This window comes from Scardinius erythrophthalmus (assembly GCF_964197995.2).
Source record: "Scardinius erythrophthalmus genome assembly, chromosome: 12".
Classification (NCBI taxonomy): domain Eukaryota; kingdom Metazoa; phylum Chordata; class Actinopteri; order Cypriniformes; family Leuciscidae; genus Scardinius; species Scardinius erythrophthalmus.
In genome coordinates this window covers 16,997,728-17,017,587 of record NC_138232.1, presented here as the reverse complement: position 1 = coordinate 17,017,587, position 19,860 = coordinate 16,997,728, and the positions used below count along the sequence as shown (strand labels likewise).

The 19,860-nt window shown below is 39.2% G+C and overlaps 1 protein-coding gene across 3 annotated transcripts in view; it reads right to left on the bottom strand.

The window, feature by feature from the left end:
* The window catches only part of dnajc6 (DnaJ (Hsp40) homolog, subfamily C, member 6), a gene marked incomplete at its 5' end in the record, with an annotated part of 48,327 nt that extends 30,988 nt beyond the window's left edge, over positions 1 to 17,339 (bottom strand). For 2 of the 3 annotated variants that reach the window (XM_081380393.1, XM_081380394.1), the window contains 2 exons: positions 648 to 798; positions 7,797 to 7,998. In XM_081380393.1, coding sequence (XP_081236519.1) covers positions 648 to 798; positions 7,797 to 7,998 — 353 coding nt within the window. Of the gene's footprint in view, positions 1 to 647; positions 799 to 7,796; positions 7,999 to 17,263 lie in introns of those variants that run through there. The other variant, XM_081380395.1, reaches the window with a different exon arrangement.
* Between the last annotated feature and the right edge of the window lie 2,521 nt (positions 17,340 to 19,860).

Below are 19,860 nucleotides of genomic sequence, written 5' to 3'. Positions count from 1 at the left end.
TTGAATGCTTTCCTTTCAGCTGAGTGATAAACGCACATGAATAGTTCAGAAGTTCTGGAAGCTCAGCTATCCCATGCATCACCAGAGTATCCTCTGGATAACTGCACACCAGCTGGGTCACAAAACACACAACCATGACAAAGAGTAAACAGGGGTTTCCTGCTGAACAAGCAGCTTTCTGTCTCAGGTCTGTTATGCAGTTGATGATAGTGATGATGGTTATGAAGGTTTATGAGGTAAAACACTTAAATACTTATGTCAATTCTCAGAGAGATCAGATGCCGTGTTGTAAAAAACCAACACCATCACTGTGCGAGTGCCCATTTATTTTCTTATGCCAATACAAACACACACACATACCTAAACAGAGTCATTAGATTGAGAAATCTTGATCTATTAATAGTAACATTCGTTACACAAAAGTAGGTCACTCTATTGAAAGACCTTGACTCTGTTTTCTTTGAAGTCTTACACATGAACACAAGTGCAAACATGCACAAAACTCAAATTTGTTTGGACTTTTATTGTTTTTATACTGAGCAACACTATTTGGTATATTTAACAATCTGTTTTCTGAGGACAATGCCGGTGATTCCTTGTGGGTACACAAAACCTAGCCTACACACAAATTAACCATGAGGACTTACGTGGCCACCTGGTTCATAACCTTGGTAGAGGTGTCTTTGATGGTGTCTTTGAGGTTGTCCTTGATGTTGCTGAAGAACTTTCCAGCACCTCCTTTCACCATATCCAGAAGTCCCCCTCCATAGTTTCCGTCCATATCTGGAGACGGAGGGCCTTCAAATGAGCAGAATTTCATATCTTACAACATACATGCAGACGGGACACCACAAACACGCATTTTACACGTCATGACTAATGATAGACTGGTATATTGATAATATATACACTATTCAAAAGTTGAATTTTTTGATGATGATGATGATGAAATTTTTATTATTATTTATGTTGAAAACAGTTGTGCTGCTTATATTTTTGTGGAAACTGTGATTTTTTTTTGTGGAATTTTTTTTTTCAGGATTATTTGATGAATACAGTTCAAAAGAACATACTTTAGCTGAAATAAAAATATGTTGTAATAACATGAAAGTCTTAATTGTCGCTTTTAAATAACTGAATGCATCCCTGCTGAATAAAAATATTATTTTAAGAAAAAATCTTAATGACCCCAAAACTTTTGAATGGTAGTGTATAAACTCGGCTAAACATTAGTCATGGCTACACATTATACAGTACATGCTTATACAATGACTAGCATGCAGACTACCATGAAAACACTATTCTCTATCAAACATGCAGCATCAATTAGGCAGATGTCTAATGCTGCAGTGGCACTGATCACCAAGGAAACTCAATATCAAAGCATGTGCTGATCGTGTTTATCTGAAGGTTTAGTTTCCCTTGTAAATATAGTTACTGTACACTCAAAACTAAAGCCAGTCCACCACCTTCTCTTCTAAACTAGGTACTTTCACAAATCCATTATATGAAATACAGGAGTCATCATAAATAGGCTAATCTATAATAAATGCTACTGTACTGTATACTATGTACAGATGCCTTTCGAGTCAAATGTGCTGTAGATGATGATAGTATCATCATGATGGTATTTATAACGGAACTGAATCAACACTAAACTGACTTTAGATGAACAGCAGCAGAAATGCATCATTCTCCTGTTATCACTGTAAAGCTGCTTTGAAACAATCTTTATTGTATAAAGAGCTATATAAATAAAGGTGACTTGACTTGATGGTATGAAGCTGTGTGAAAGTGAGCTACAGATTTCTACCTCCCACTCAGCTACAGATTTCACCTCCTCATGTACACACACACACACACACACACACACACACACACACACACACACACACACGTCTGGCAATTCTCATCAGTATGTAGAAAGGCTACAATATTGGGTGGTTAAACAATGTCCTGCATCCGCATTCTAATGAATTCTAATACATACAGATCCTACCACTGTCAGTGAGAGTGACACAACCCACAGTCCATCAGCTAGTCAGTTTACGTACTATGGAAGTTTGTCATATAACTGATGGACAAAAGTATGTGGTCCTCCCTTTGTTGCTATATGGCGTCCTCTACAAACTTTCTACTATATGTTGGAAGGTCTGCTGGTTTTTGCTCCCTTTTAGACATGAGCATGACTGAGGTCAAATGTTCACTGGGGTTCAGGGTTTTATGAAACAAACTATGGCCTACAAGTATAATATGTGTCTAATTTTAATTTGTCAATGAAAATAGTTCCAGTAGAATAAAACTTTAAATGATTTGTTTGAATTAATGACTCACTTGCTTGTTTTGTTACTGAATGAATTATTGTTTTTGAACTAATTGCTTGAGCGAATGATTCAATGACACACTCATAAAGTTTCTTGTCGCTGCGTATAGGCGTTACGATAAAGCCTGCGGAAATTGTTCGTACATAGTAGAGTTTAATTACTTAAAAGAAAGCAATCTTGATTTCAAATCACCATCTATTAACACTTTAATAATCCCAGCTGTATCTAGCTGAGTTCTCTATGTATAAGTACTTCCTAATTTGTCCAATCCTCTGTCAGTTCTCGTTGTGATTTAGTGTGGTGAATGTGATTATTCTTTGTGTATTCTCCTGGTTAAACTCTGTGTGTTTATTAAAGTATCTTTGTTAGAAATTCTGCGTCATGTATCTCGTGTCTACCCGTGGCAGATACCATGATCACACTAATGTGCTTTCAAAATTAAAATCTTTGCGCTGCTGCTGTTTGGATCTAAACACTGATATCTACTGTAGTGATAGATAGGAAATAAATAGAAAAATAGAGTCAATGAACCATTCATTCAGCCGATTCGTACAAAAAATAATTTCTTTAAATTGTGTTTTGTGACAGTCATCACATATTTTTTGTAAATGTTTAAAGGTACAATATGTACGATTTTTGGATTAAAATATCCAAAAACACTAGAACAATGTTATATATTTTGACTTCAGCTGAACAATTACACTGTTTTCTACAGTCGAAATTTACTCTGTTTGCATCATGCAGCCTGTTACCCTCTATTTCTGGTTTTATTTCTGTAGACGACAAACTAGTGACAGGAAATAATGCAACTGAGTCCAAACGGTTATGTGACATTTCGCTCCCTGAAACAGAGGGCAGTCCAGGGAGATGCAGATGGTGGTGTGATCCCGCAGGGGATGGCCTTGGGGACATGGCAGAAACAGCTGGATGGCACTCCAGGTCACAGCCTGTGTTGCTGGAGGGAGGAGCCATGGTGGTGAGGGTCTCCACGCCACCCTAGGGACGAGTGAAGGTAACGGAGCCGATGGAGGTGGAGCCCTAGGCGCTGACAGAGAGCCGAAGGAGCAGAGTGATGCTGATGGTCCCTGAGTCCGCAAAGGAGCTGCAGCGATGAACCCCCGAGATGGAAACAGAGTACCGGAGGGCTGAGGTGGAGCTGGAGCAACTGAGGGCTGAGGCGTAGCTTGAGCGAAGGAGGAGCCAAATAGAGCAGTGGGGTGGAGGGCCGGAGAGCAGCGAACAGCCCACAAGTCTGTAGTGAAATGATGCCGATGTCTGAGCCAGGCGGAGCTGATGGTCCGAATGAGTCCAGAGGAACCGAAAGCTCGAAGGTTACTGTTGTATTCAAGGGAGGAAGGTGAAGGAGTCAGGGCGATGGGCCGAGGTGGCATGACAGGATCTGAGGCTGGGGGCGGAGCCACAGGATTTCCACGCCCAGGAGAAGCTGGCTCACAGCGGGCCCCAGGTGTAGCCGCACCACTGAGAGGAGGCTGATGAGGAACTGAGGGGATGATGGGACAGTGATAGCAGCGGTAATAGGCGTATAATTTTTACGAACCGATATCGATTCTTAAATCCCAAGAATCGATTAGTCATACTGTTTTCAGTTGATGAATGAATAGAACATTGTAGCGCGCATCCCATCCAATAAATCGCAATAATCTTTGTGCTTTGTTACTATTGATATGAAACAAAGTCTCAGATTTCAAATTACGTCCATTTTCTTACGAAATTCCAAAACATAAATACCGTTTTGCGCTGTGGCGTGAGATCACTCTGGCTCAGCTCAGCTCTAGAGAAGCAGCGCGGAGCGCACGTGATCTTCTCTTCCGCCTTAATAATACAAGTTACAGCGCGAAATAAACATGAATGAGCATCTGATAGTGTGTTAAAAGATAACTTATCGAAATCCGTATCATGTCACATGGAATCGCTCAATCGGTGTTTCAACCGTGGAAACTAAAGATGTCATTAAAACGGCTTGTAAACAATGTCATGTAACGTCACATTTACCTCAGAAAAACCATATCCAGTGACCATAAACTCGTTAGTCAGCTAGAAAAATTAACTCTAGAGAGGAGCATTTTGCTAAATATATGCACCATATTAAATATTCATTATAATTTTTAATGTTCTTCAATATTTAATGCATGTTTGAATAAATCTAGCAAGTTTTATGACAGCCACCATTTAAATGTTTACATTTCATATAACTTTATTATTATAAAAATAAATAAAAGTGTAATTTAAGTTTGTATACAAATCAGTTAATTTTTACCTTCAACATTATAGTAGGCTAATGAAGCCTAGTGAAAACCTAAGCCTTCTGAAAACTCTGGTTCATAGAGGTATGGTTCTGGATCTTGACTGTCTGAGAAGTCACCCTCTTCGTCTCTCACAAAATCAGCCATGTTCATCGCCATTCATGTACTTTAGGAAAAATAGCCAGCTACTATTCATGCCGGTATGTTGACGGAAGTTGTGGGATTTCATGTGTTGCGTGATATCTCTGCGCCCAAGTAGCAGTGCTTCACCTGTGCTTTCCCCTAATATAGTCCCAAGTCAATATCTGCCTAGGAAATCGCCTAGTGTTAATCTGCATCGCTATTTGTACTCGTTGTGAATACGCAGGCCACAAGAAGTAATTAGGTGTTTACTCAGGACATGCTAGCTGGAAACAAAGGATTCCATTCATTAAGCTAAGCTAAGCTAGCGCCGACCCTGTCAAACTAAAACAATGCATGCACCAAGACAAAAATGCATAATGCAAAATCCATAAAAACATACTAAAATTTATGTGCATTTCTATATATACAACAAAATGGGTTACAAACAATTAGTGGAATTTTGGTTTCAGTTTCTGTTCCTTGGACTTTTAATTTGTATGTTCTGGCTTTCCTGTGTTTACTTGCATTCTCCTGCTGCTGTGTTCCGTTTCTAGTTGTATTCTTTATTTTGTTAAATAAAAGTTAAAGCTGCAATCTCCTCTCTCTCCTTGCCATATCCTGCCGTGACACTAAAACAGTAATTTACAGACAGTTCTATGTTCATTTAAGATCACTTTCCTGCAGCCGAACACATATGCACTCAGAATAAATGTATTTCACTCTAAAGAGCTGCAGTTGTAAGTGAGTAGTGTTCAGTGTGTTCAAATGTGCTGAGATGAAACATTCTGTGGGGGAAATAATTCTCACAAGGATCAGAAACATGATTAGAATATAGACGTCTTCTGTATGTGCCCGTGTTTTTTACATTTTGCCTCATGCTTAGATAAAGTCTTGTTCAAAAGCAGGCACAGGTAAAAAATCTACAGAACAATAATACTATAATCATGTCATTTTGAATTGCTGTCAATGGAAAAATATGCTTTAAGAATAAAACTCAATATAATGTGAAAATATTTTTTACGAGTAAACAGCGAAAATTGTCAGCACTTTCATGCCTCCAACTTGTTGTTGTAGCCTGGCACTGTTTTAGTAGTGGGCCTGGCCAGAGAGTGGGCTTCCTGTCAGACTTGCCATTAAGGTACAGAGGAGCTTTATTCTGAGTGAGCAAATACGCAGGAGTGTGGTTCACTTCAAAGTTCAAGGCTGCCCTTCTCACAGAGCACAGAGTCTCTGAACTCCTACTAATGTTCCTTTTAATCGCACAAAGAGCCCAAGAGCGCTTGTATGTATGTGTCATGAGAGAGGGGGCCGTCCTGACCACAAAGATCAGATCAGTGGATTTGTAATATAAAAGAATGGGTTTTCTAACACATTTGCTCTTTTATTCTCTATTCTATCACAATCCTCCTTTCTTTTGCTCCTTTAATTCAGCAGAATTGAGTCACAGAGAGTGGCTCTGTGATGTGCAGCCCCCTGTGTGTGTTTGTGTGTATAATTGTGTGCTTGTGTGTCTTGTTACAAGACCCGGCTGGCTTTTCAATTATAGATTACCTACAGGCTCATACAAAAAGCTACTGTCTTTACAAGCAGCAATTTAAAACATTCAAAATTCCCTCATTAAATTCAAAGTGAATAATTATGGAACTAAATGAAGAGAGGTTTGATCAAGGTCAGCATTTTCTCTAAAATGAGCTTATATTAGAATCTCACTCTAAATGCACTGTGACTAGGCTTCATGCTGAAAACATTGCCACTGCAATGAAGCAGTCACAGAATCAACAACCCAGCAATGCCTCACAACACTCCAACAACACTTAAGTAAGCTGGTTCTGCTTTATGATGAAAACTATGCTGTTATAGTTCATTGTAAGTGACCTGCCAGAACTGTCTTTTAAATAAAGACATAAGAAACAATTGGTAATTGGCAAATGGTTAGCCATGCCATATAAGAAAAGAAAGCATTGTATTTTAAAAGAGGTTTTACTGTAAAAAAACTGTAAAGGAAAACAAGTGTTGCCTTACAATCAATGGGGAAAGTTGCTTTCCTTCACAATCCATCACATTTGTTTAGATATTATATACAAAGTTGTGTTTCTTCAGTTATGTTATCAGTTATATTGTGAAAGTAGATCTTTGATGTAAATTATAATCGTTTAATTATTATCTGTTATTATTTTATTTATTTTTTATTTATTTTTTTAAATCATAATGCAATGTGTTGTTATTTTACAGAAATTAACAGACTTTAACATTATGTAATTTTATGACATATAAAGTTATGTAGGAACTCTTAAATATATAATGACCAAAAGTGCCATCATGTAATGCTTTTAGCATCTGCACTGTTTTTATTTTTTTATTTTTTTTAAGTTCTGGCAAGTACTGCTCTTTCTCTCTCCCTCTCTCTCTCTCTCTTTTTTTTTTACTGTAAATTTAACAAAAACAATTTGAGCGTAGGCTATATAATTTTGTTTTCTCTCACACACGTGCAAAAACACCAGACCGCAGCAGACACCAGCAGCTGGGACTACAAGAACCTGACACTAGCTCTTCCTCATGTCTCAGTCTTGAAGGCCACCTTTCATCCCAGATCACTGCAGTAAAACAGGAGCAATCCCAGTATTATAATACAGACATCCAAACTCTGTTTTAGATATTACTATCCTATAATTCATATAAAACTACATGCAATAAGCCCAACTACATGCACGTCCAAAGAAAATTGCATAACTGCATAGCACACCAATATATGAGGCAACAACAAACGTCTATGCACATATATCTAGTTCACAAACTCGAATTTCAATAGCTGATCTGTCAACTAACAATCAAAGTAGTTTCAATGTAGCTTCCTATACGCCAGCTCTGTGGCTTTGATCAATTGTCATGACACAGCACACGAACAGACGACACGAAGCACATGCTTCCGGCGGACATGACAACTAATATTTAATCTACCACCGAGAATTCTTACAGGAAATCAGCATGACTTAAAAACAAAACACAGAACACAGGTTGTTTGGTGTCTATCAAAAGAAGGAGCGGCTGGCCTGCAAGCGCCATCCGGTAGACGCGGTTTTCTTACCTGAGCTGTCCATGGTGCTGTAGTCGTCCTGCCGCGCGGGGCCTGTCTTAACGCTGCCGAGGGTCACTGCAGTCAAACCGCTGCCGCTGCCGCCGCCGCCGCTTCGTCCCCCGGTGCACAAGTCTCCGCCGCTATCGACCAGCTGCAAAGATTCGTAGCCATCATAACTGCTCTTTTTCTTGTAGCCACCTAGCAGGCTCATGAGAACAATTGGGAATCACATAGACGTACGACAACGACGATTTCAAGAGACTAGGGGAATGCACATGTTCTGTATGGGAGCTCGGAGGGAGGGAATAATGTGCTTTCCAGCAGGCTGTCCCGCTACATACGGCCGCTAGCTGTAGGAGAGAAGAGGGCGGTGTGTCATCAAGCGCCGCATTTACTACGCTGCACACACACAGAGCCAGCAGCCAATCAATGCAGCCAGTTAGCAGCCCACTCTGCACCCTCAATCCACATCCAGTGCCTGCTTTATAACTCATTATTTCAATGAGATACATTAATAATAAATCTACCTATAACCTGATTGATAATATTATCAAACATGCATGCTCAGCAGAACATACGTTCATTGAAATAGTTAAAATGACATGAAAAAAGAAGAAGAAATGATCTTGTGCATTTCTACATTTTCTTAACAATTAAGCATTTAAATTTATGCTGAGTTTATATGCATTATTATTACATTATAACATTATTATAGGAACACTCCACCGTTTTTTGAAATAGGGCTTATTCACATTCTTTCCTACATTTAGATAGGTGGGTAAATGCATTTTTGTCTCAGTGCATGCATTGTTTTAGTTTGACAGGGTCGGCGCTAGCTTAGCTTAGCACAATGAATGGAATCCTTTGTTGCCAGCTAGCATGTCCTGAGTAAAAGTGATAAAAAAAAAGAAACCCACCTAATTACTTCTTGTGGCCTGCGTATTCACGAGTACAAATAGCAATGCAGATTAACACTAGGCGATTTCCTAAGCAGATATTGACTTGGGACTATATTATGGGGAAGCACAGACAAAGCACAGCTACTTAAGCGAAGCACTGCTACTTGGGCCTAGAGATATTACGCAACACATGAAATCCCACGACTTCCGTAGGAAAGTCTATCTAAATGTAGGAAAGAATGTGAATAAGCCCTATTTCAAAAAATGGTGGAGTGTTCCTTTAAATATTACTGTATTGAAATCGAGGACAAAAAAATTACATACATACATTTAAAATGTCCAGAGGGGAAATGTGCTTAATTTTCATGAAAATAATAATACAAAAAAGTCATGAAAATTACACAAAATGTTATTTAATACTGTGGTATTTCTTTCCTGCTTTGTTTTGTCGATTTGGTGAGATGAAATTATACAAGTTTCTTCAGTACGATCAGATCAAAACTGAAATAAACGAATAGAGTAGTCAAATAGTCAAGAAAAACATAAAGTGCGGGAGAAAGACACAAACACGTCTACTCCATCTGCCTATCCAAGTGACTCCCCATACTGTAATATTTCTAACCAGGCCCAGGTCACGTGGGAACTGAAAGTTCTGCAGAAATGTCAATAAATCCCACCTCACTTGTTTGTTTTAACAGAGACTATTGTTAAAGGCACACTATGTAATTTTTTGCCACTAGAGGTTGTTTATTCAAAACAAAGGCATAGCCTTGATTTCGCAGAATCATGGGAGTTGTTGTCTTCCCCTGAGCCTGTGGGGAATACGACGATACTCAGGCAGAAATCATATTCATGGAGGACCGGTAATGTATTAAAGGGCACCTATTACGCAAAATTCACTTTTACATGGTTTGAACATAAATGTGTGTTGGCAGTGTGTGTACACTACCACCCTATAATGATGAAAATCCACCCAGTGCTTTTTTTTAAATCCCCACAAATCATAAGCGCTGTCTCAGAACAACCCGTTTTCAGATTCGGGGCAAAGTAAAGTAGATTTGCACAGGCCCCGCCCACGACTGTTGACGGACACTGCCGTTTTAGCATAGGCCCGCCCTGAGTGAGCTGTGCACAGTCCACCATTGATTTGACACCGGAGCAGCTGTAGACAAGAATGTCTCCTAAACGATTGAGGTGTTTTGTTGTAAGACGTAAGAATGAGCATAGCAGTCTTCATTTACTCTCGTTGTTACTCGAGGATGGATCTGTACCAACTGTTCATAATCCAGCAGCTTACAGTCTCCGGAGCGATAGGCCTAACGTTACTGATCACGGCAGTAATGGAAGGGAGAGTGCGCACTTTATCATCTCGCTTTACGATTATAAAGTTTACCAGTTTATTAAGCACCCCCTGCCTGTATGTATATATATTTGTTTACTGTTGTAACGAGTGTTTTGTGTAATTCACTGTGTATGTTGATGATAATGAAAGGGAGAGAGAGTTTATGGATAAGACTTTAATGAGCACTTCTTATAATGTGTTGATGTACAATAAACTTCATTAAACTCATCAGTATATTTTTGGCCAACATTCGGATGGGGTCGACTACAGCAGGCTTGTATTAATAGTGGATAAAAGCAAATTTAGTTTTAAAGTTTAGTGGACAAATAAGTTATAACCGTAACTGAACTAAACTATACCTGTTCTATCTCCATACAGCATACTGTGAGCTTGTGAAGCTCCGCCCTCTGTGCGCAGCAGCAGCTCATTTGCATTTAAAGAGATACACACTAAAACGGCGTGTTTTTCTCAGCCCAAAAAAGTGACAATTTAAACATGGTGTAAAAAATGATCTGTTGGGTATTTTGAGCTAAAACTTCACATACAACGTCTGGGGATATCAGAGACTTATTTAACATCTTGTGAAAAGGGGCACAATAGGTGCCCTTTAAAGATTTATTAACGTTACAAAAGCAGTTGGAGTGGAACGAGGCCGCTGGAGCGATTGCTAATGAGAGACAAGTGCGACACATGGCTCGAGAGCAGTGGAGCTTTTATTATGCCGCAGACCACTTCCGCTTCTTCCGGTCATGCGTATATGGGGTAACGCAGCGCTGTCTTATCATATTAGATACATTTGAGTGTGTGGAAAGTTGTTATAATGCTACTCTGTGTATTCGCTCGGCCGTGTCAGGGTTCTGTCACTTCTGTCTAGTTTATTTCTTTGTTTTGTGACAGAGCACTGACACCCCTGTTTAGCCTTGTCTTTGTCTAAAGAATGCGGTTTCGAGCCTGCTCGAGCCGTGCGCTCTTGTCTGTTTCATGTGCAGGGCGTGATGTTTGGATCTTGGCACTTCGGTCTAGTTTGGCTTCAGTTCTGTGTCGGAATTCGGACATTCATGCTCCGTGTGTTTTGTTGTGTGAGCATGCGGTTTCACTCGGGCTGTACACTCTTCTGTCCATTAGTGTTGTTGTGTTCTGTGTAATATGCAGTTCGTGTTAACATCGTTACAGCTTGTGTTTTACACTGGCTGTGTGCTTTCATGTTGTAATGTTCTGTGTGAACACGCAGCTTACGAGTTCTCATTAGCTGCGTGTTCATGTCTCGTTTTTTTGTGAGCACATGACTTGTGATTTGTTTAACTGTGTTTGTGTTTTTGTCATTTTTGGTGTGAGCACATGGCACAAGGAAACACACATGACAAGCCATGTGCTCTCCTGTCAGTTGTCTTGCCCTGCCCATCTTGTTATCTGCTTATTGGTTAATTTGCCCCACCTGTCCTCCCTCCCTGCCTTGTTTGCTCCCTATTTATTTTCCTTGTGTTTACAGTCCTGTGGCAATGCAACTTATTGGATGCTGGCTGCCGTAAAACTCAGAAGAAGAAGATGATGAAGAAGTCCTGTGCCAGATTGTTAGCCCTTACCCACAAGCCTGACAGAACAATCTGGCCAAAAGAGGAGAAAAAGGAAAATCTTCCTTTTCCCATCTCCTTGCCCCTCTGCTCAGCAGATGGATCAACACTGCTCACCAGTTCGTGTTTGTAACGGTGGGGCTCAACATTAGCAGTGCTAAAGGAAATTTTCAACAACAGCCTTAATGAGCCTTTCGTGCCTGGGAGATGGGAATGCTGGGGATACTGTCATTCTGGCAGTTTGTGGGGTATACAATCGTTGAGAAGAGGCTTGCCTTCCGCCTCTTGGCCCACCTCCCGTTCCCCTCACAAACTGCCAAGTCCCCAGTCCTCCAAAGACCTCTTCGGGGAGAGGGAGGAGGAAGAACATGTCCGCCTCATCTGCCTCCTATCCAGTGGCGGCCGAAGAGGCTGCAGCTCCCCCAGAGGCGGTAAGCCCCTTTCCACAGCCTCGCCCTCTCAAGCAGAGGAAGAAGGCTTCCTCTGTTTCACCTAGTCCGGTGGTCCCAGAGCCCCCATATCCTGTGGTCCCCGAGGTGACAGAGCCGCACGCTCTCCCCGTCAGTACTGCCATGGCCAAGAGGGCTGTCTTCGCCTTCTCTGCATGCCTGGAGGAATCACATGGGTTCTACTGACCACGGACCAGTCTGTCACCCCAAGCAGCCCGCTGTCGTCCCAGAGCAGCCCGCTGAGGCCGTCCCAGAGCCACCCAAGTCTCTTGACTTGCTGGCTCCGTCCTTGCTGCCTGCACCGCCCTCTCCCTCAGCCAGGAATCCAGAACTGCCGGAGCTCGCCTGGTCCGTCCCTGTGGCACCGCCCTGGTCCTCCACCTGGTCTGATTCTCCGGCCCTCAGTCGGGACTCTAGACACGCCGGAGTCTCCCGGGTCTGTCCCTCTGGTTCCGCCCTGGCCTCCTGCCAGGAATCCAGACCCGCCTGAGCCTTCCTGGCTCAACCCTCCCTGGTCACTTCTAAAGACTTCCTGGTCCGTTGTGCCGGCACTGTCTTGTTGTCTGTTGTTGTTTCGGTCTTGAATTGACTTGTTTTGGTGTTCCTCATTAGGGACGCCAGGTGGCAGGGTTCTGTCACTTCTGTCTAGTTTATTTCTTGGTTGTGACAGCCCTAACACCCCTGTTTTGTCTTGTCTCTCTTGTCTGTTTCATGTGCGGGGCGTGATGTTTGGATCCCGGCACTTCGGTCTAGTTTGGCTTCAGTTCTGTGTTGGGATTTGGACATTCATGCTCCTCGTGTTTTGTCGTGTGAGCGTGCAGTTTCGAATTCGCTTGGGCCGTACACTCTTCTGTCTGTGACTGTTGTGTTCTGTGTAGCACACGGGTCGTGTTTGCATGCTTTCATGTCTTGTGCTGTGTAGCACACAGCTTGTGTTTTACACTGGCTGTGTGCTTTCATGTCATGTTCTGTGTGAACACGTGACTTTTGAGTTCTCATTAGCTGCATGTTCATGTCTCGTTTTTGTGAGCACATGGCTTGTGAACGGTGTTTTTTTTAATTTTTTATCATTAAAAAGCCCATCAACTCTGCACCTGAGTCCTCGCTTCATCCCTTACCACAACCCTGACAGGCGGCTACTATGAGAAACTTGTTGCACACTGCAGTGAGCTAGATCGATATTATTAGGCATGGTAAATATGGTATTCGTAGTAAATCAAGAAAACAAGATTTAAACAAAGACTAACTGTGAGCTGTATAACAATTTCTGTCGATGAATATATCCAAATAGTTGCTCACCAGTCTAATAAAACACATAATATATTAAAGCGTCTTTGGTGTTTCCATGGTTTCTACAAAAAAAAAATAGAGGGTAACGCGGGAATGATGTCATTGATAGGCGACGTCCGTGTCCTGGTTAAAACTGCTTATTTCTCTGGATTTAAACATTCTTAGAAACATTTGGAATAATGTAAATTTAATTACACAAATGAACAAAATATATAACATTGTTCTAATGGTTTTTGGATATTTTTGTTTAAGAAATCTTACATAGTGTGCCTTTAACTATTTAACTATAACTATACTTTAACTATAAATTGTTATTAATTTAATCATGCTTTCATACTTCCAATCCACAACAATCTGCTGAATTCCCCTCAAAATCAGCACAGAAAATTCTGGGGAAAAATATTTTCACAATTTGCCTGAAAACCTTTAACACACAAGCTTGTTCTTATTCAAATTAGCTTGTTCTTGCTTTGCAGGTACAAATAAACATTTCAGAACAATTCATTTCTAAACATGGAAGGCTATGAGATGTTCCACGCATACTTAGTCTGTAAAAGGTTAAATCACTCTTTTCCAGTGATTTAACCAACTGTACTTGTATGGCTGTTTAGTTCAAACCTAAATTTTTATCAGCTGTATGCAGTGCTAAATGTTGCTGTTTTTGAGTGGGCTTCGCGTTTTTTTCTGTGCACAAAAATACGTTTTTATGGCTCTATAGTCTATGGGTAACTCTGATTTAGCGTTGAGTGCTTTGCCAGTGGAAGTCAGGCAATCCAAGACTTCCTCTCAGGAAGGATGATTTATCTCTAATTGAGCTACTTGATGCTTCCCTTCATGCAGCCCCCTTGCTTGGCATCCACTGGGGCTACATGCTTTCTCATAAGAGAGCTAGAGCCTGGGCAACCCTTTGAGAAGAGTGAGATTGAGAGCACAGCATGTAGGAAGTGTCACTGAGAGAAAAGCTCTAGTTGCTGTCTGCCATTAATTAACAATTTAACGCCAACTCCAATTCATTTGTTTACGTTTAACATTATAAAAAGTTAAACGATCAATAAAAGCAACCTTGGTTCAGCTGGAGAACATCATTGGACACTTGAAATACAAACTTCTATAAAGACAGAAACATATGATGGTACTGCTCGAATCCCATTGTACCATTTGAAGGGCAAGAGCATGTCAATATCATTATTTCATAAAATGAAAATCAGCAGCTGAAAAAATGGTAGCCTAAGCAAGCGCATGCACATAAAATTTCCTGGAAGAAAACACCACCAACAACAGCAATCATTGTTGTAACTGGCTTTAAATACACTAGTAAAAAAGTTATTTTGTTCAACTCAAAAGCTATAGGGCTTGTCTAGGAGTTAATGTTACAACCACACAGGTTGTTTTTTAACAAATCTTGTGACCATTTTCAAGACCTGTAACTTGTAAATGTCCGATTATCAGTCATCACCAATGTCACAAGAGTCTTTATCAAAAAATATCACTCTACTATACTCTATAACCAGATCTAGTTGTTCAAAACTTCTATAAAAAGCGAGACTGGGCTGGAGGCAATAAACAAGAAATACCCTTTTATCCCTTTTTAAGTTCTTGTCTCTTTTTATTTTAATATGTTTTAGAGACAATCTTCATATTCACAAACTGCAACAAATATGATAAAACTATTAACAAAGCTAACATGCCTCACATTCGGTAGAATGAAGTGGACTTGGATTCACGGCTGGGACTGGATTAATTTTTAACATAATAAAAGCCTAAATTGTAGTGGCTTGCTTAAAAGAAGTCACTTAGGTTACTTTAACCCTTTTAGACACCTTATACAGTTAAACTGATAAGTTTTTCAGTTGGTAATATATAACAGGTAATATATAATATAATATCATCAGACACGAGAAGCATTCTAATGTAAAGGTAAGACTGTGAGGTCAACATTGAGGACTGTGTGTGCAACATTGCTTCTATGGCAACAGGGAGCAGCTTGCATGATGATGCAAGGGATTTCCCTTAACCTTTTACACCATCATAAACTGACCTCGTGCTTATCATAGACGACACATGAAAAACAATAAAACTAAAGCACAGAACTTTTTCTTTGCTATTGATCGAATTGAGATTTCTGTGATATTTTTTTCCAATCAAACACATACAGCTCTAGAGAGAAAAAATTATCAGATGAGGACAAATGATTTTGTGCTATTTACTTCCATTTTTGAATGAAGAGGGAATTTAATCATTGCTTATCACTGGATCAAACTAACAAAATATTGAAACGAAATATTTTAAAAGGAAATATAAAAAGGAAAAAAAGGAAACAACAGGTAAATTAACAGACTTATGTTTTTTCAATTGTCGTTAACATGTTTCCTATTATATAACGTACAATATTCTATTATTAGCCTACATAGTACATACACATCATAACTAGTGATAGACTGGTATTTATATATATATAAGATTTCGACAAAAGATGCACGAAGACCATGTTGAAAAATCCAATCTTAAGATGTTAGCGGTAGATGGTTTTTAGCTGGTCTCAGATTGGGATTTTAGCAGGTGCTGTCACGTCAATTAATTGCAATTAAAAAGATGGTTCGGAGTAAAATCAACCTAGGGTCCTTCAAGTCAACCTAGCCAAACAAGCCTAATAATGCCCAAAATGGTACCAAACTTATACAATAGTACACATAGGTTCTTACTCATAAAACGAGGCATTGGAAAGTTTGTAAGTACATCAGGAGTTTGTTTAAATCCTTTAATCGGATCTAACATAAAAGTTTTTTTTATATATGTGTATATATGTGTGTGTGTGTGTGTGTGTGTGTGTGTGTATGTATATGTATATGCCAATCTCTAGGTATGGTGAAGGGTGTGTGATGATGTGGGGCTATTTTAATTCCAAAGGCCAAGGGAACTTTATCAGGATGCATAGTATCCTGGATCCATGAAGTAACTGGTCTTTAAAAATAAAAATCTGCCTGCCTCTATGGGAATTTAGCATAGGGGTGTCCAGACTTATGCACCCTGTATTTTAAGGAAGAACATTTATTTATTTACGATGCATCATTCATTCACAAAGAAAATTGGGGTCCTTAAAGGTTGGATTTTTCCTAATTTTTTTAATTAAGGCATTAAGGTCAATTTCCAAAAGATGGTTTTTTTATTCCTCTTTTTAGTCAACTTTAGCATGGGTGTCTAAACTTATGCATAGCACTGTATATATATAAAGCTGGCCTTCTTATTAAAGCAAAATAAAAACCAAATAAATCATAATAGAAAAAAAAAATCATAAGCGATCACAACAGCTTAAGATGTTTAAGCTGTGTTTTGGACCATAGCTCTTCAAAAAGCTATTAAATGACTGGCTATCACCTGCTAATATGACAATCTTAGACCAGCTAAAAACCATCTACCAGCAAACATCTAAGATTGGATTTTTCAGCATGGTCGTCGTGCATCTTTTGTCGAAATCTCGGTTTATCAGAATAAATCATAGTAAAGCAAAAAGGATTACTAAACCATCACCACCTCCTGCACCAGTCTAGAAACGCGTCCGATCAGCTGATCTGCTTTGCTTGTCGTGACTCATGTAGCTTATTCTTTCTTAAAACAGGCCTTTCAGCATACAAATGCCCAAACGCGATATTATGCTGCAAAGATGTTAACATGATGAAGAGCAAACCAAAACAAAACACATATGGCACTAGATATAACGTAATACTTATTTAGCAATGCAGATAAGGATGAAATCCAACCTCTCGATGCATTATGACATCACGACAGCCACAACGGTTTACATAGGCTATTAATAACATTTCATTCACAACGTAAGATCGAAGTGTCTTATTCAATGCTGCATGACGACCGCTACTAATAATAATTATAGGCTACATTCAGTTATCTAAACAGCGTTTCTTCCTACCTTTCGATGCACTGTCTCTCATTCTCCGATGCCCCAGCTGCTGTCAGAAACGCTGACCTTTCATTTGTCATTCGCTAGCTGTCAAAGGTCAGATTGGCGCATGTCCCAGCGAATCGTGCTGCGTTTCGAATAAGCGCACGAACACTTGAAGCGATGACGAGCTACTTCAGCATCATCGAATCACAACAACCCACAAGCCAGATTCACAAGGACCGTCAATTTGGTCGAGATTAGAAAACAGAAACTGATATTGTTTTTATTTTTAAAATGTTCAATAACTGTACAAAATATGGACGGAGCCGTTCATATTTTAGGAAATCATGGAATGGATTTTTGAAATGGAGTCAAAATCTATCAATGATTTGTTGTTGTTGTTGTTTTGTGATAAGCCGTCTGACTTGTCTGTTTTTTATGCGAGGCAAGATGATGATCATTTTAGATATGTATCAAACCGAGACTCTTTTGACATGTTTTTTGTACGTTTCGGGACTTCCGTGATGCCGCGTCCAAACTGTAGCCGCAGATGGTGTGTGCTACTATGGCTAAGGCTTAACTCGTGAATATTAATTAGATTATGGTGACGTTGCTCGATAAGCTTCATCTAAACGGCTCTGGGAGAGTCCTGTTAGCTTATCTAATTAATATTCATAAGCTCGCCCTTCGCCGTAGTAGGATTCGTACATAAATGTCAACGCGCAGCCCCCTGAATGCACTCCACCCTATTTTTTACAGTCTATGACTCCACCCCAGAGGACAACCCTGCCCTGACGTCGCTTTTACGTAAGAAGTAGTTGTATGCATAAGCTAATAATAATAATAATAATAATAATAATAATAATAATAATAATGTATGTATTATATATATGGGCGATTCTATAATTACAGGTACATTTGGTGTCCAGAGTCATTATTTTATCTGCTTTTTTCAAATGGTTATATTTTTAATTATTTTAAGAATTTGTTACTCATTGTCATGGATCACAAAACGTTACAGGCCATAACAAATATACTATTTTCTGTAAAAAGTGTCTTTTATAGCTGAAAATCATGATTTCTTCATGTATCATTGTGTAATCAAAATATTTTATTTTACTTTTGGTAATATTTCATTTATTTTATTTATAAAAGTCCTAAATAGTCATTTTTCCTAATTCTACAACATTAAATTGTTCAACGTTAACTTTTATCTTATAAACATGATCTTATAAATTTTGTGTCAATTCTGTTACCGTACCATACCATACTTTGCTTTTAAATTGGTGGAATTATCTCCCACAACTATGTAAGATACAGGAAATGATATCACTTTCCCTCACTGATAAGATCTGAAGCACTGAAAGGTATGTGTGCTCTCTCTGAGAAAATATTTTTTTATCTAAAAAGTTCTTACACCAAGAGTTATTTTGTAAAACGTCAAAATTGTGATCACAATATCAAAAGGAAAACAGAATGTATCACTTATCACACACAATGGGTTGTTTAAAAGTCTTTTAATCATTATTTCATTAGTGCCATGTGCTCTTAGCATTTATGCTAGCTGGTGGAGTTTTGGGCTAAAAAGTTTAAAATGGTTAATTCTGTTACCATCAAACTCTGTTACCAAGGAAGGGTAACAATGTTGACAGTATGTAACAAAATTGATAGCTGTCAAACAATACTATAAAGAAATCTATAAAGAATTTAAAAGTTCAGAAAAAAGAATTTTATGTTTTCAATATGATACTGGAAAGAATTTCTGTTAGTGAAGTTTTTTCCCCTTAACTTTTTGAAATGCAAAATATATCTCCAATTATAGAATCACTCATATAGTAGCCTTTTTCACACACAAAAGTCCTTGTCAAAAAGAAGTACAGTGGCTGAAATAAATTAATGTTCATGATCTTTCACACCCTCTTTAATGAACCTGAAAAATTGGCATGAGGAAGGCACTAGCCTATTGGGCTCGTAGAACAAATACAGTTTTTTTTTTAGGAGAGCCTTTGTTCCTGTCAGTTTGTTTATTGAATATTATATTTTGTGAACAAGTTTTATGTGTATTGTGGGCGGCCAAAGACAGATTTCAGTGAGAAAGATAAATGAATACACTTCAAATTTCTGGGAAAATACATTTATTTTCTTTTGGAAAAAAAGGAATGCTCATACATGTCAATTCTTGTAAATGGTACTGTGGAATTATTTTGAGTGTTTTGACCAACCCTTATTGGCTGGTGTGTATATATATATATATATATATATAAATAATCCATTGGCTAACATGTGAGATAGAGAGAGAGAGATAGAGATAGAGAGAGATAGAGATAGAGATAGAGATAGAGATAGAGAGAGAGAGAGAGAGAGAGAGAGAGAGAGAGAGAGAGAGAGAGAGAGAGAGAAGAGAGAGAGAGAGATAGAGAGAGATAGAGAGAGAGAGAGAGAGAGAGAGAGAGAGAGAGAGAGAGAGAGAGAGAGAGAGAGAGATAGAGAGAGATAGAGAGAGATAGAGAGAGATAGAGAGAGAGAGAGAGAGAGAGAGAGAGATAGAGAGAGAGAGAGATAGAGAGAGAGAGAGAGAGAGAGAGAGAGAGAGAGAGAGAGAGAGAGAGAGAGAGAGAGAGAGA